The sequence below is a fragment of the Perca flavescens genome, chromosome 15 (assembly GCF_004354835.1).
Source record: "Perca flavescens isolate YP-PL-M2 chromosome 15, PFLA_1.0, whole genome shotgun sequence".
Lineage (NCBI taxonomy): Eukaryota > Metazoa > Chordata > Actinopteri > Perciformes > Percidae > Perca > Perca flavescens.
The window spans coordinates 8,423,623-8,441,092 of NC_041345.1; the positions used below are offsets into that span (position 1 = coordinate 8,423,623).

The following is a 17,470-nucleotide window of genomic DNA, read 5'->3' on the forward strand; positions in this document are numbered from 1 at the left end:
GTAGTAATGTGTACATCATAAAAAGATTACCCAAGTCAGGTTGCTGCCATCTAGAGTTTTATTGAGGTCCTCATCTAGTACAGTATACACTACTGCTACACTGAGCACTTTAACACATGTAAAAACATTGCTATGGTCTTATGAGGTAAAATGATACAAATATAATCTCACACTGTCTCACACACTCTCTCTCTCACACACTCTCTCTCTCACACACACACACACACACACACACACACACACACACACACACACACACACACACACACACACACACATCAGACAAACCCTAATTTAACATGCTGGTGGTTTGTCAATTTCCTAAAACTTTACATAATTTATTTGTTTCACTAAACATAGCAGCTTATTCCTTTTCCATGTATCTGCGAGTGTTTTATTTTCCAAACCGTGTGAGTGGTTCAGAAAATGAATGGAGGGAGCTACATGGAGGAGTGGTAGTTTCACAACTACAGAATCTAAAAAGCTTCCGGCTGGTAATGTATCTTCAATAATATAAATAGTTAAAATAACTTTGGCTTGTCAACAATGTAGAACTTGCTGAATGTGATAATTTGTGCAACCCAACGATTCCTCAGATTAAGAATAATTCTGTTTATGAGCGCCCTCCGTTCACTTTGCAATATCTCTTGCAGGGTCTTGCTCATACACTCTCTGAGGTTTAGAATCTAAACATTTTATCCTCCCACAGACATGTTCACACCACAGTATCTTGTTCATCATCATCATCATCTTCCACCTCTTGCTGGGGCAAGAGCCGGTAGTGTTCGTTGCCCATCGGCAGGAAGGCAGTCCTGGGATGAGCCTCCTCTTCCTCAGAAGGGACTCTGTGCTGGAAGTTGGAATCCAGCTGCTCAGTGGAGCTGCATTTATTGTACAACTCACGGTGCACCTCCTGGCAGCGTCCCTCTTCAGAGCGAGTGTCACGGACCACGTGGTTTTTCAACGTGAAATGGATGTAGCCAATAGGCACAGGCAAGCTGGCGACGACTATCAGCAATACAATCATAGCAAGAGCCCAGCCAGGGTACTCAAGAGTCATCTCAGAAGCCTGATGAGAGGAAGAAACAGCATGTCCGAGAGAGAAATATGGGAAGCACAAATTACTTCATCCCCAAATATTTTGTCCGTGATAATGAAAAACGTGCAAAGTTAAGATTAAATGATTCCTGAAGGAAACAGGTTCTTTGTAGCAGCTAATACTAGCCCATCCATAGATAAGAATAGAAAAACGAATAGGCAAAGTTGTGTACCAAACAAAGACTTAGACAAAATAATCACACAATGAAAGTATAATTAATGAATATTAAGTTGCTCACATTACAACATATGCTTTAACAGCTTAAAAACAAATCAACAGTTGCTATTGTAGTTATTGAGTGCAGTTGGGAGAACAAATATACAGAGATGTATATATTATAAACTATAACAGAGGATTTAGAGATTGAATTGTTCTTTGTAGGAAAAAAAGAAGTCCAGTATCTTACTGTGGTTTGATTCCAGGCAGTGTATGTGGGCCTTTTGAAGACCATGCGCAACAAACTTGCAGCCAGAAGACCAACCATCGCCAACAAACAAACATACTTCCAAAGATATTTGTACACCACCGGGGGGCGCCATTTAAGCATGACTTCAATGTCATCTAGGAAGCTGCAGTGATGGGAAACATTTATGAGATGTACAGTTATCTTTTCAAAATAAGAAATAAAAAGACAATGAAACAGGACAGAAAAATTTAATAGTATTATTAGTTTCTTACCGATCTGTTCCATAAACCCATGCCACGCTAATGGTTTCAAAGATTACTACAATGACTAATGGTAGAGTTGCAGAGTAGTCGTCAAACATAGTCACAAAATAGTTTCCTGAGCGCTGAGTGAATAGCAGTCCTATTAAGAACCCCAAAGCACAGCTGGACACTGAAAAACAAATAAGAAAGCAGACAGTGTTAGATATTAGCAGTTATCTGAACCTTTTAGTCATTTTCAATTACTGCAAACAGACAATCATTGTACTCTTTAGAGGCAATTAGATGTCTGTAAGTAGACTGACAGGCCTATATAGACATAAAAATATCCTGTCTATTTCACCTGTATACATCTTCAATTTAACCAAATATGCCTGGACAAGAGTCATTAAAAAAAACACAAATTAGCAGTGCCTATAAGACATAGCATCATGTGAAATCTCATGTTGACATGTGTGCGTTACCAGTGAGTAGAGTCCGGTGGCGGCCCAAGAGGTTAAAATTGTCCATGAGAGGTGTGAGGATTCCCTGCATGGTCCCAAACATGGTGCTGAGGCCCAGGTTGAGCAGCATTAGGAAAAACAATGTGGACCAGAAGGGGCTGGCAGGGAAAAGGGCCATCACCTCAGTGAATGCTATGAATGCCAGGCCTGTCCCTTCAATACCCTGTGCTCATACAAAGGGAAGACAGAAAAGGTAGAGGGAATAAATATTGACGGATTGCAAACAAGTATAAGGTGGCCCCATGCATCCATGGAGAAAACAAAACTTGTGAGTTGGGATTGGCATTTCCAGCAGCGTCATATGCAAGCACATTACCCAACCCAGTGCTTGGACCCCTATTTGTAGTTATAATTCGATAGCACTATACCAGAAGCACTGCTGTAGTAGTCTCTGCAGTAAGGGGTGAGTTACCGTTTTAGTAAAATAAACACTATTAGATAAAATTACTTACTCTATTTCTTTAGCTTCTCCTTTCACCGCTCTGTCACAGCCTGCTCCCATCTTTCCGAGAAACCTACTAGATACCGTGCCCCATATGTTTTCTTCCTCTTGCCGGCTGGATATTTTACAGTATCTCACAGATTCCTTAGGGGTCCTGGGAACCTCAGCACCACACCTTCTTATTGTTATTGCAATGTTCATTGCTGATTTGTGATTTGTTTTTTTTAAACAAGCTAGGTTGCACCTTATAAATCTCTCTCTCTTTCTCTCTCTCTCTCTCTCTCTCTCTCTAAGGTAATCACATGAAAATGTTTCATGGTAATCGATAGATAACACTTTTTTAAATTCAGATTTTCACCAGTGACCATATATATATATATACATATATACATACTTGGGTTGGGTGCATATTTCATGTAATTTAGTGCATCCATTCTGTACATTTCAACAAAGACACTATGAACACTCTTTTAATCAAAATCTGTTAAATGTCCCTCACTTAAACCATATACTAAGGGTGATCACGCTTTGAACTTCCAAGAATCACCTCTATCTACTGATCAGTTTCACAATGAAAAGTCCTTAATTTTGTTTTTTTTAACTAAGGACTTATTCAAATTTTTTTTTAATCCCTGTCACTGTTAAATAATTCTTTTTCTGGGTTTCTCCCTTTGTGAAGCACAACATCTGTCTTGATAACCCCTACATAAAGAAAGTTAATTCATCTCTTAATTATATCTCAAGGATACCTTATTCATCTCCTGCTCCAGACTGCAGTCAGTGATGTTAGGGCCCACCATGGAGCTGTGGTGACTGTACCACTCTCTGTATTCAGCTATAGACACAGAGCTGGGATCTGTCATGTTGATCCCAGGCCAACCAGGGCCAACCAAGTGCTGGTTAGATTCATGGGACGACATGAGGCTTAGAAGACCAAGATTTCTGGAAGAGGTTAGAATAAAAGATAAAATATAAGACAGGCAATATCTGCTGTGAAATACCATTTGCTCCAATATTATTATTAATTGTGAATATTTATTAGGAATGGTCGAATATCAGGGATTATTGCATAACATTCCACCCTTGGCTCCACTGTTGTATTTCATCAATCTTTGACTGTCATTACATGAAAGTGTTTTTTCAATCAGCTGAGTAATTAATTCTCACGTTTAACACCCTGAACCTTAGGCAAAACAAGTTGCTTTACTTAATTAGATGGTATGGTCTTTGAGAATACGGTCCTTTTTGGTTTGTTGCAATTATACAAACTTATAGGCTTGTATAATAGTAGTTAGCAGCATTAGAAATAATGTGGTAGAGAGTAATGTGTTTAGTCAATATTCATGCACACACACGCATACATCCGTACTCAGCCACGCAGCGTAGAGCGATGTTCTTGGCACGGAAACCCAGCACAACGAAAACCACCAGCGAGGCCAGCACAGACGTCATGAAGTTGATGCCGGAGACCATCAGCGCGTCCCTGTGGCAGTTGTTATGGACTGGATTGTAGGAGGAATATGCAATAACGGAGCCATAGCCCAATCCAAGGGCAAAAAACACTTGTGTAGCAGCCTGCCGCCACACCTGCACATTACCCCAGATTTCCAGCTGAAAGATACCACAAAATAAGGTCTCATTAAGTCAAAATTATAGCAAAGGCTACAAACTTGGAAAACGTCCTATGACATTTAAAATACTCTCCAATACATTTTCATTAGATTAAAAAATAATAATCAATAGATGTGATTTGAATATGATCACAATGAAATCTGTGCTTACTTTAGGATAAAACATATATGTGATTCCGTCAATCGCACCGTCCAACATCAACCCTCTGATGAGGAAAATAAAGAGCACCACATACGGAAAGACTGAGGAAAAGTACATCACCTAAGATTTGGAAAAAAAACAAAATGGAAGATGAATTATGTGCCAGAACATTTGGTTTGGACATGTGACATTTTGGGAATAATGCTTATTTGCTTCCTGTCGGAGAGTTAGATAAAAAGACTAATACCACTTCAATGTCTGTCCTACTCCTTCTCATACTGTATGATGAACAGCTAGTTAGCATAGCTGAGCATAAAGACAGGGAACAGGGGTATGCAGATAGCTTGGCTCAGTCTGGAGGTAATACATTCTGCCTACAAACACCTCTAAAGCTCATTAATTAACACATTATATCTTGTTTTTTAATTTCATACCAACAAACAATGTGTAAAAATTTACAATTCACAATTTTACAGGGGGTGTGTTCTAAACTTTTTCTTGGCTGATCTTTAGGAGTGCTGGTAGACGGATTTTGTTGCCTGTTACCGTTTCCCCTTGTTTTGTCTTTGTGCTAAGCTAAGCTAACAGGCTGTCGCTTATATTTATTGGACACATGAGAGTGGTATTGATCTTTTATTACATTACATTATGTGTCATTTAGCTGATGCTTTTATCCAAAGCGACTTACAATTGCTACAGTACATATGTCAGAGGCCGTACGCCTCTGGAGCAAATATGGGTTAAGTGTCTTGCTCAGGGACACATTGGTTGATGTATAGCAGTGGGAATTGAACCCAGATCTCCAACACCAAAGGCATGTGTCATATCCACTGCGCCATCACCACCCATCTTCTCATCTAACTCTCTGCCGGAAAGCGTTCCCCCCCCAAATATCGCCTTATTACTTTAACATAAATGTGTGTATGTGTTGGTTGTTGATACAGGGATCCCCGGGCCTGGGGTGACAAAGAAAAGAGATGTTAATTTACCTTTGCAGAAGACTTGATGCCCTTGATCATAGCCAAGGAGACAATTGCCCAAGCAGCCAATAAACAGCCCGTCATGATGGGGTTAAACTCTCCGGTTTCATCGATGGAATTTGTGATGTCAAGGGCTTTCCGAAACCAGAAATATGACGTTGGGGAAGAACCTGCACATTCTTTCACTGGTGATTGAAGATAGACAACATTATACTTTGTATAATCTGGACTGGCATCTACATGAAATCTCATTTTGAATAACTTCTCAGTTGCGTCAGTACCTGTGTCATTGGTGGTTACATCAATTGGACACCGCTGCCATGGCAGAGGATACTGGAAAGAATTACCCATGTAGAACAAGCTCCAAGCAATAATAACATTGTAGTAAAGAGCCACATAAAAACAGACCTAGAGGAAAAGAAAGGGTTCATGAATAAAATAACTTAATGAATTATCAATATTTACATAGTAAGGCCTTTGCGATATAGGATACAGTATGTGCTGGGCTGTATAGTCTATGAAAAGTTCTATGAAGGTCAACGTTTTGCTTTCCAAGTGAAGAACAACAAATCAAGGATTTTCTTTAGAATTTAATGCATTTAACTTTAATGCAAAAGTTACAATTAACCTGTTGACACCTGTATTCTTTTAGTGTCGCTGTAATGAATTGTGACACTGACATTGACTGGGACTAACAGAGCAATGAGGCTTTTTGGAAAAGAAAAAAAACATGGGCCTCTAAGCATACAAGTATATAACTGTCTGCTTTATGTGCACAGAAATTCTTGCCCAGTCTGTTTGCCGTGTCTGGTTTGTAGAGAAAAGTGTTACGCAACAAACTGCCAGCACTACAGCACACTGCCTCTCTCACATTACAACATGGCATTATGTCATCAGCGTCTTTTCTTAAGTATACATACAGTGTGGCTAGTAATAAAAAGAAATTTGTTCACAGAGAAGGGATAAATGAGGTGCAATGCTACGGCTTGGCTAAGGCAAGTGGAGGAAGACACTCATGCTTATAAATCTTTTCATTCTGGGGCTCATTTTATCTTTAAAACCCAAAAATGAAACAGCCAGGCAGCTACCCAACCACAGCAGCCTAGCTGTGATACTATGAGTAATCATTCTGCAAACGTACAATACAGGATGGTGAATTGATTTTATTGCTTCCCCATTTTGGCTTTTATTGGCCCCAACTGACAAGTAATCCAAAGTATAACTTTTTATTCATACATGAAGAGTACGATCCCAAACCCAGAACAAAAGCAATGTAAAAAAATAAAAATCACTCCTCACCATGCAGCTGGAGTAACCGATCCCTGCCAGCTTTGGGGAGATGTGCTTCCATACACCGATGCTGCCCTGGCGAATGCTCTGGCCAGCTGCCAACTCCATAAAAAAAAGTGGAACTCCCACAATCAGTAAAAGAAAAACATACAGCAGCATGAAGGCCCCTGGAAGGAGGGAAAGAAGATTTTAAAACATTCAATTCAATTCAATTCAATTTTATTTATAGTATCAAATCATAACAAAAGTTATCTCGAGACACTTTACAGATAGAGTAGGTCTAGACCACACTCTATAAATTCCAAAACCCCAACAATTACAGTAATTCCCTCAATAGCAAGCATTAGCAGTGGCTATTGCGACAGTGGCAAGAAAAAACTCCCTTTTAGGAAGAAACCTCGGCAGACCCAGACTCTTGGTAGGCGGTGTCTGACGGGCCGGTTGGGGGCGTGATGAACAGTGGTGATAACAGTCACATTAGAAGTCACAGTGACTTCGAAGGTTATCGTGGAAGTTCATGTCATACATGCAGGCTTTATTTTTGAACATATTTTCTTGTGTACATTTCTTATTACATTTTCTTATAGACAGATACAGTATGTGCTGTTGTATGTTTGTCTTACTTCTCTTCTTACTTTAAAATGCCCATATAGACAAAATTGTCAGCTACTGGTTTCAGGAGAGCTGCCATGATGATGAACAGTCAAAACCACTGAGTTGAAACATACAATTTTTTCTTTAAAGACACTCACCTCCTCCATTTTGGTGGCAAAGGTATGGGAACCTCCACACATTCCCGAGGCCCACACTGAATCCCACTTGGGCCAACACATACTGGATCTTAGAGTCCCATGCTGGTCGGTCTGCATCACATGTCTCAACTCCATCTGGACCGCACACAGTCGTAAGCTGAGTTTGAGACTGGCCTTCGCCCAGCCAAGTTTCGTCCTCGTTGCTGTCCAGTGGAGGTTTCTCTGTCTTGACATCAACAAAGAAAAAGAAGAATGATAAACTTCACAGATAATCAGTTGACAGAAAGTTAGGCCTACTTATTGACATGGGACAGTCAAAGTCAAAACATTAAAGTAAACATGATATTTTATGCCAAGAAAATAAGAAAAGTTATGTACTGTATATAGACAAAATATTCCACCCACACCTGCAAACTAAAATAATGTAAAAGGTAAGAATCTAGGTTCTGCCCCACATGCAACACTGAATGTGTTTGAGTGCCATCACTGTCTGCAGATACCCACTAGGGCCAACTTATCATTTATCAAGGACCACAACAGTGTATAACAATATGTAAGGTGTACAGTGTCTGGGGAAATGGCTACAAAGAGCCAGAGGAGGGAACAAGAAGGTGTGTGGCCTCCACACCTCACCTGCTATGTGAAAACACAATTGTAAGACATGTATGCTGTAACTCATGCAGCACTCCAATTCTTTATAAATAAACAAGGATATGCTTCATGTTGGAAAAAGTCTGACAAAGAAGAAAGAGCAGTTTCTGATCAAAAGTCAAATATTTTAGTTTATTTATTTATTATTTAAATTATAATCCTTAACATTTTCATGAAATCAAATTCCGTTTTTGATACTATGTATGGTATCAATGTAGCAATACATATTTCATTATTTACATTATTTATTATTTTATATACATTCTGTATCTTCTTTTTTATTATTAGTGGCGGAATCCACCATTCTCGCACTGGATTTCAAATTGCCTTCACATGCACAAGCATTTCACAGGAAATGATGAATGCATCTAATCCAGCGTTAATATTTTTAACTGTCTACTGCTCACTTTCCTCCAGCTGTATCAGAGCTGTGTTAAATTACTGCTAATGAACACCCAGCATTTCCTACTGCTTCACATTTAAACCATTCAACTGGCAAAACTCTGGTGGCTTTTATAGTGAAATAAAATCATTATTAAAATAATAATCATGCATCAATAATGAGTGCGCAAAACAATTGTCATTTTTGCGCTGCAAACCAAGACTAAAATCTCAAGGACAACAACATCAATAGAAATGTGTTGTTTGCTACACTATATTATGCTTACACTGTCACAGAGTGCATCATATTAACGATTCCTGCAACATTTCTAAGACATATGTGTTATCTACTGTGGTTTATGTGAAAATTATCCAAATAAAAAGGTGATTATATCATCTGAATTATCTGCCACTGAATTTACAGAAAAGGCGCATGTCAGATGTCACTGTTCAAAAAAATAAGGAAACTCTCTATGCAAAAGAACATCAGATAATCAGACTGCACTTGAACTACACACTGTTGCCAACTAACTGACCTCAGATGAGTGGGCAAGATCCAAAATGGTTTAACGTGTGTCAAACTGGCTTTATGACATGACCTCGCAGTACTACTGCTGGTGTCAGTGAGAACGGAAAATTACAGGAGGTGTATGACCCAGAAAAGTATGTAGTTGGTCAGGACACATGGCGAGATATGTCAGGTGATTTGAGAAATATGTATACACACATACACAGAATAGTCTGGGAGAGTGATAAAAATATGCATGCACACACAAATAGAATAAAGGGGAAGTGGGAAGAGGAGTAGCCACTTGGCAGATCTCTGGGTGAAAGAGGGATAGTCTTTGGTGTTGTGTGGGTGGGAGATCCAGTGGGAGGTGTTAGGTTTACATTGGTTCACACTGGGGGTGGTGCTGAGGCACATAGGTGCACCATGTGGTGGATGTAGTTGGCAACAAAGCAGGAGGCTTGCTATTAGAAGGCTTTTAGGCTTGAGGACCTATTTATCAAGGACCAAAACAGGCTTTTGTTGTAGTAGTGGTGCCACATGTATGTCAAACACCATCTAATGTTACCTCTAGAGCTGATTGTTAGATAAAGTCAGTAATTGGGATAATGTATGTGCAACAATTTTGATAATCAAGTAATGATTCTTTATTAGTGTTCTTTATTAAGTACATAAACCGGAAAATCACTGGCTCCAGCGTCTTTGGGTTTTGGACTGTTAATCAGACAAAGCAAGCCATTTGAAGATTTTATAGATTATACTATTATCGATTAAAAAAAACTGCTAGTTGCAGCCCTATTTGCCTTCAGATTCAGTGGATAGCAATTGATGAAGGTTACCTGAATTTTAATCAGTATTACTATTTTGTAAACTGATAGAGTACGGCTATCAGATGTGTGAGTAACCTTGGAGGTGTAGCTCTTTCCTTTCAAAGAAAAAATTAAATGCACTTCAAAATGACTGAAAATGACAGAACCAAACTTAATCACAAAAGTTGTAATTGAAACAAACCTTTGCATGCATGCAGATACAGTTCAACTCAGATCTACAAGTTTGAATATTTCAGTGAATCCTCACACGCTTCTCAACAACACAACAAGCCTGTACCAGGTAGTCGTGTAGTTTGTCGAACCAATTTACACACAACTGTACTTTGTTTGAAATTGAGAGGCAGAGGTATTTCCTGTTTATTTCCACTATTTCTGAAACTGGGAAAAAAAACTGCAAGCTACAGTCTTTTGTGAAAGAAGTACTGTATTTTTCTATCTCACACACACACACACACACACACACATGCCTATTGGTCAGCAGGCACTATCTCTGGGTACAGTTGGAAAACAGGCAACCACACTTCTGTCTTTGTTGAACTGTGATAGCAAAGACACGCCTAACTCCTCTCTAAAAGCACCTTTTTTGTTTTTATATTTATAGATGACAGAAATGTTTTTTGGCTTCAGAATTTGTGCAGATATAGTTTACTGGATCACATCTGACAAAATCATTTCATCAGATAAACTCTAAATAACTACAGTCAAAATGACATTAATATTTCTTAATAATAATAAAAATAAATCTGTATGATGTAATGCATAACCTGCAATAACATGTTAAATTTTATTGAAACTGCTACTTTGTATATGTTGTGGAGGTATGTAGAGGACCAATATAATACAGCGTTACAAACGTGTGTCTCAGTTTGCAGACACCCTAACCCTCAACAAACAGCCAGAATAAAGACCCTTTCACTCTTGCAATTTTACATGTGGACGTCATGTCGGAAAAGGAGCCAGAGTCTTTTTTTCTTTTCTTCTGTAAATACCTTTTGGCAATCTGCCTGCTCAGGACCTTTTAACATTTCTGTAATCATCCATTATGGCTCAAGAGTAAATTAAACAATCACACTTATCAGGCCATTAGAAAACTTGCCATATATTTAACTTTTATTCAACACAGCTGCTTACAGGATGAATATCAGAGAGCCAAACTGACGTGAGAAAAACAGGAATCGAACAAGAGCCAAAACATAACTGTAATACTAATGTCTTGTATTTAAATAAGTAGCTCACAAGATCTATCGTAGTGCTGATGTCGATCTTGTGCAAAAAAACACTGTGTAAACACATGTGCAACTACAAAATACAGAAAAATAATCCTGTAGATTACATGCAAAGGATTTAAAGAGGCATCATAATAACAAGGCATTCTACTATTAAAAAAATAACAGCTGTAGCACAACTGCACCAAGAAGCTGCAGAATGAGAGCTACAGCATATTAAGAGCTCTACCTGATTCACCATGTTTTAAGGAGGGAATTTGTCCCAGTATACATTTATCTAAAAGGAAAGAAAAATTGCCAACACCCTGCAGAGGTACACTAGCAAATACACACACCATACTCTTTCCCCAGCACACACACACTACACACACTGTACACACTGTACACACACGCACACACACACACACACACACACACGCGCAGCTGGCAATAGTTTATTGCCTATGGGATACCACATTATTGTGTCACATTCGATTTAAAAAGGTTAAAGTGCTGCCTTTCAGCTTCAATTTGAGGTTGTTTACATCCACATCAGATTTGATTGTTGTCAATGTTATCAGTGCCCCAAAATAAAGGGACTAACTGATTGTAAAAAATCAACATAGACTTAAAATAATAAGTAATAAAATTAAATATTTGGTCTGTGCTGCTGTAGCCCATAGTGTACTAATGGTATTTCAAATGTCTCACAATAGCTTATATAGAGGCCTACAATTGTTGTGGGTTTTGTAACATATCTGTGGCTGAACATATTAAGCATGTAAAAAATGTACAGAAAATCAGCTGCATACCCGAGATTACCGAAAGTGAGGCAAACCACAGCCTTAAAGCCTATTCATGACTGGATAAGCATAACGGCAAACTATACAACATATAGGCTACATGTAGGCCTAAGTTATGTCCAACACTTACAACGAGAAAAAAAAGGTAGTAATGCAAAATAAAGAAGTGAAAAATAAGAGCATACGGATTTTGCACATTAGAGCTCGTAAAATCGCGTTAATAAAGTGTTAAAACATTTGTGGACATACCATGCTGACAGCACGGTCCAAGAGAGGAGTGACCAGAAGTCTTGGTGTTGGTTTCTCTGCTCGTCACTTTTTGTCCTTCTCTCACAAGGTTACTCTTTTACTTCTTCCTTAGGTTTTGCTAATATTCAGGGTACCAAATATAATCTGCTAAGGAAGAAAAGTCTCGACCATGTAGGCAAGTTCTGATAACTTGCGGCCACGTTTCTTGTGCTGGAAAAAAACTCTGTCGTCGCCAACCCGAGAAGTCATAAAGGAGAAGTAACTGCAGATGGAGCCAATGGGAGGACCGAGGGGGCTGAATAGAGCCCTTCCCCTAAACGTTCAGCGGGGCTGGACAACACAAGAATACACACTGCTGGATGTTACTGTGTGTAGCCGTTGTGTAAAAAAAAAACACTTGCAGAAGAGAGCTGTGTGACTGTGGTCGGGGACATTCTAAAACGCTTAACGTGGTTTAATGTAGCTAAACAATGATCAATCATCACCAAATTTCTCATGGCCATATCTTGTCATGAACACTTAAGCCTGTCAAAAAAAACTAAACCAAAATCCAACGATTATAGAAGTTATCTCACGTTAACGTTTTCTTCATCAATCATCACCAAATTTCTCTCATATTGCTTGAAGCAAATTTGGTGATAATTGATCGTTGTTTAGGTAGACTACATTAAACCACGTTAAGCTTTTTCCTGGAGCCAATGAAGAAGAAAACGTTAACGTGAGATAACTTCTATAGGCCTAATCGTTGGATTTCGGTTTAGTTTTTTTTTGACTGGCTTAAGTGTTCATGACAAGATATGGCCATGAGAAATTTGGTGATGATTGATCGTTGTTTAGGTACATTAAACCATGTTAAGCCTTTTCACGTTAAACGTGTTAGAATGTCCCCTGTGGTCTTAGGGCCTAGGCCTATAGGCCTAATCACCGTTCTGCCGCATTTAAATACGATTTGTTTTTGCCAATAGGCCTAGGCTATATTTGACTGCATCTTTTGTAGGCTAGCCTACATATCTTTTGGTATCAAAAGTAAAATACACTCACTGTCCAGAGCCATAGGCTACCTCCCATACAGCAGTTTAATGTTGTAGCTTTGTGAGAGGGAGATTATATTTTATGAACTAACAATCAAGTAAAGTCAAGTCAACTTTATTGTCAATTCTGCAATATGTGCCAGACATACAGAGCAATTGAATATACGTTTTTCTCCAACCCACGGTGCAATATAAGGACACGTAGCTACAACAAGTAGCCTATAGGCTATACAATTACAAATATAAGTAATGTAGGCTACAATACAGTAATACATTCTAAATAGTGCAAAAGTAAGGCATCATATAGTTTGTATGTACATGCAGTGTAGTGGAGTAAAAGAGATGCTCTGGGTGAAGTCATCACCACCTCATAGGCCTACATTCATGATAACAGATCCCAAAACAGTAATCCTGAAAAACTTAAAGTAGTCTATAGGCCTAGTAGGCCTACTGGTGTTGGGAAATTTGTACTACAAAAAAAGTTTTATTGGCACAGACAAGGATATAATTGCCCTAAAGAATTGTGTATGAAAACAAGCCTCTGCGGTCACACAAAGCTAAACAAATTACATTTTCAGCTACCTGTTGGCTGAATGCCAGGAAAATATCTACTCCAACTGTGTAGAAAAATGTGCCAAAATGACCCTAATTTGCAGGCACCAATTAATTAATTCAGGAATCCAAAATTTGTATTAAAGCTTATCTCTGTAATATGGGTAACAAACCAGGTTTTTCACAGTTACCACTCAAGTGTATTTCAATCGAGAGACTTCGTTGCAGATAGCCTATAGCCTACAGGAACCCGAAGACCGAAGGGAAGAGCCGACGGCAGTCTTGCCGGAGGATGAACCAGAAGCCGTGCAAGATGAAGACCGGAGGTGCAAGGGGAGGAGGAGGGTTGTGCTCTTAGCCTGAAATGACAACTGAGCAGCAGAGACAGGTTTAAAACAGGGATGTCATGCTGCGATTGGCTCGTGAAATTCAAGGCCGCTTCTGATTGGTTAAAATAAAAGTGAACGCCTCTAACAGCTGTTCAGTTTTAGAAGAGAGAGAAATGTGATTAAGTTTAGAAGTCGCTGAGCTCCATTTAAAGTGGCTGAAGAAATTCGCATGGTTACATTGGACATTTAGAGGCAGATAAACATCATAGGCCTAACGTTACCTCTGAAACATGAGCTCTCTGTTGTGTATTTTTGCCTATTTCTGTAACATGAAGGGCTTACCCTTTACACAGCCAGATGATACAGGCAACATATAATGAAACAAATGGGTAACACTTTACAATAAGGTACACAAAAAATAGGTAGTTAATGATTAGTTACTGTTTTTTGAAAGAGTAACAAATGATTAGTTACTCTTTTAAAAAACAGTAACTATACTTCTGAAAAACAGTAACTACCCATTTGAAAAACAGTAACTAATCATTTGTTACTCTTTCAAAAACAGTAACTAATCATTAACTACCTATTTTTTGTGTACCTTATTGTAAAGTGTTACCGATAAATGTTTTAACTGGCAGTTGAAAAGGGCACTTTTCCACCAACTGAAAAAAAAAAAGGCAGGCATCGGGGTGTCCCCTCTTTCCCCTGTGTGCGTCACCAGAGCAGCGATGTACTTCTACTGTTGGGATGCAGATTATATAAAGTGTCTTTCTACAAGTCAAAGCTTGGAATGAATGCAAGGCTCAAAGCGGTACAGTAAATCCTAAACTAATTGTGGAGATCAACTGAAAAATTCATAGGCTGAGATGAAACCTGTTGCTGCTCAAAGTTATGTGTATCATATCAACAGTGTAACATGCACATTTACTCTTTATTAAACACAGGAAAAAAATGTAATTTCAGCAGATTTGCTTCACTCGTGTGGCCAAGAACTCACTTGAGTAGTCAGGCCATGGGAAGAGAACATTTTCTGTTCATACAAACTTGTATTCTATGGTCAGCAGTGGAGCAGCTGACCTGAAGATAACTGACCCAAAGCAGGGAAAGGCTATACACAAATATGCCTACACCCCACCAGTGTATTATTGCTGCTGTCAAAGATGTCACAAAGTCAAGACACAATCTGAACCACCAAGAAAACTCTAGATCAAAGTGTTTGCAACATAATCTGTTCACTGCAAACCAAATCCCCACAGTTACTGCAAAGTTGCATGTCCTGTTTTTACAAAACTTATAGAAATGAATTAAAAACTGCTAATATTGCAGTGTGAACAGTGGTATAACTATAGTATATTCATCATAGTATCAGTATAGTAATTTGGATATAGTGAATGTCTGCAGTATGCAGTGCCAAAACACAAGGCTTTTTGGCACAAAAAGAAAGTATGAAGCACGGAGGTAAATCTATTAAGCTTGCGGTTGTGTGGTAGACCCATTCTCCTCTACACTTGCTAATACCATCAACTTCTGAATTTTCAGTTTGACCACATGTTTACACCTCCTGGACCTGTGCAACAGTCAAACACGAGGAGAGCATCACAGACAGATGTTAACAACCAGTTGGTGTCACTGTTTACCAAGAGCTCAGTTAAACAATTTCATTTGATTTTACTTAGCCAATGAGAGCATTTGAAGAACAGACAATTGTGAGACAACTTTAAGAAAAAGGGCTATTTAGTGTGAAATTATTGTATTAAGGAATGTGTTTGGTAGGTGGTTGTGTGGCCATAAAGGGAAGCAATGTTCGGAACAAATTAGTTAAGCCAATTTATAGGATTTCTCCTTTGAGGAAAATCCCAAAAATGAATTGCATTTAAATCTTCAGTTTATTTGTATTAATCTTCAGCCTTTCCTTACCCCTTTCACGTTTGAGCATTATCTTGGCATAGTCTCAAGCAAAACTTGATGTCAGTGAATCTGTGGTGGGGTTTTTGAGGAATACTTCATTGCATTTGTGGAATTGCATATGTTGCAGATCATATAGCCCCTTGGCACAAGCCATAGGCGGTTGATGATAGAAATGCCAGTCATAAGGAGGGAGAGGCTTATAAAGGTGCAGAGAGAAGAATGGGAGGGAGCATGTGTGAGTGTTTTAGAGAATCAGACGAGAGCGAAAGCCTCACAGAGTAACTGCGAAGGGAAAGCCAGACTTGTTTTTCTCGTTTCTGCATATGTCAAGAAGGTAGGATTTTTGTGTAAACAGCTCAGCTTAGTGCTCTTACAACTCAGCATGAGGATTGGTCTATGTGCCCTGGATTTAAACACACAAACCGCACTAAAAGGTACAGTGATGCATCTAGATTCTGTGTGTTAACTTCGTACAAACAAGGTGTGTGTGTGTGTGTGTGTGTGTGTGTGTGTGTGTGTGTGTGTGTGTGTGTGTGTGTGTGTGTGTGTGTGTGTGTGTGTGTGTGTGTGTATGTATGTTTGAGAGAGGGTTAGAGAGGCAGGTATACTTGTCATAGATAGAGCTTGTGTCAGTAATATGTTGCTCAGAGGAGACTTTTGATCTGTATACATTAGAATACTTAATTATTAATAGTGTAATTGCATGGGCTTTGTCTGCGCAATGTGCATTTTATGGTAAATTGTTAACGCTTAAAAATAGATAATGCAGTGTCCAGTACTTCATCAGTATGTTGGAAGATGAGGAAAAGAGATGTCAAAGCTACAATGTGTTTGCAAAGCACAAACGTATTATAACAAACAAACAAACTATATTTGCACTACCACCATGACACACACTCTCATTGAGCACCTTACCATGCATACTGAATCACAGGGTCAGTCCCTGCCCTGTCACTGCAAGCGTCGCATGCTTATACATCCCTTAGTACTTCATGTGGATTTTTTATTTAGTATCTTTTCTTTTATTGTCCATATTATTCATGTGGATTTGTTATTTTATCATCCTGTTTATGATGTATTTGTATGTTGTGTTTGATATCTTTAAGCTACTGGGATCTTGAATTTCCCCTTGGGGATCAATAAAGTATCTATCTATCTATCTATCTATCTATCTATCTATCTATCTATCTATCTATCTTTAGCTGGTACAATTTCGTTATACAGTTTTGGTGGTTGTGTTATCTACATACCATACGTCTCATGACAGGTTTTTCTTGTTGTGTGCATCTGTCACTTACATGCATGTGATTATACGGGTGTAAATATTTGGCATTCCTACAATCTTGTGAATGTTGCTCGGGAAAGGGAAGTTTGGGGTCCCCTGCTGGAGCTGCTCCCCCCGCGACCCGACACCGGATAAGCGGACGAAGATGGATGGATGGATGGATGGACAATCTTGTGGAATGTCACAATCTAAAACTCTCATTCGTCATTTTTTCATTTTCTATGTAAACATTT

General features: G+C 38.8%; 1 protein-coding gene across 1 annotated transcript; it reads right to left on the minus strand.

The window, feature by feature from the left end:
* Positions 1 to 51: 51 nt before the first annotated feature.
* On the minus strand, positions 52 to 12,508 carry slc6a16a (solute carrier family 6 member 16a). The gene is made up of 12 exons (XM_028599113.1): positions 12,133 to 12,508; positions 7,506 to 7,731; positions 6,763 to 6,920; positions 5,745 to 5,871; positions 5,473 to 5,648; positions 4,493 to 4,603; positions 4,080 to 4,321; positions 3,460 to 3,652; positions 2,230 to 2,431; positions 1,778 to 1,937; positions 1,506 to 1,668; positions 52 to 1,069 (listed from the first exon to the last, which is right to left on the minus strand). Exons 1-12 carry the CDS (start codon positions 12,133 to 12,135, stop codon positions 716 to 718), a joined length of 2,115 nt encoding a protein of 704 aa, XP_028454914.1. The 5' UTR covers positions 12,136 to 12,508; the 3' UTR covers positions 52 to 715.
* Between the last annotated feature and the right edge of the window lie 4,962 nt (positions 12,509 to 17,470).

Excerpts from the sequence above, each read along its gene's own strand:
- slc6a16a (XM_028599113.1), bottom strand. Across the intron at positions 5,649-5,744 it reads TGTAACCACCAATGACACAG|TGAAAGAATGTGCAGGTTCT; the intron begins GTACTGACGCAA and ends TTCAATCACCAG. Across the intron at positions 3,653-4,079 it reads GCTCTACGCTGCGTGGCTGA|AAATCTTGGTCTTCTAAGCC; the intron begins GTACGGATGTAT and ends AACCTCTTCCAG.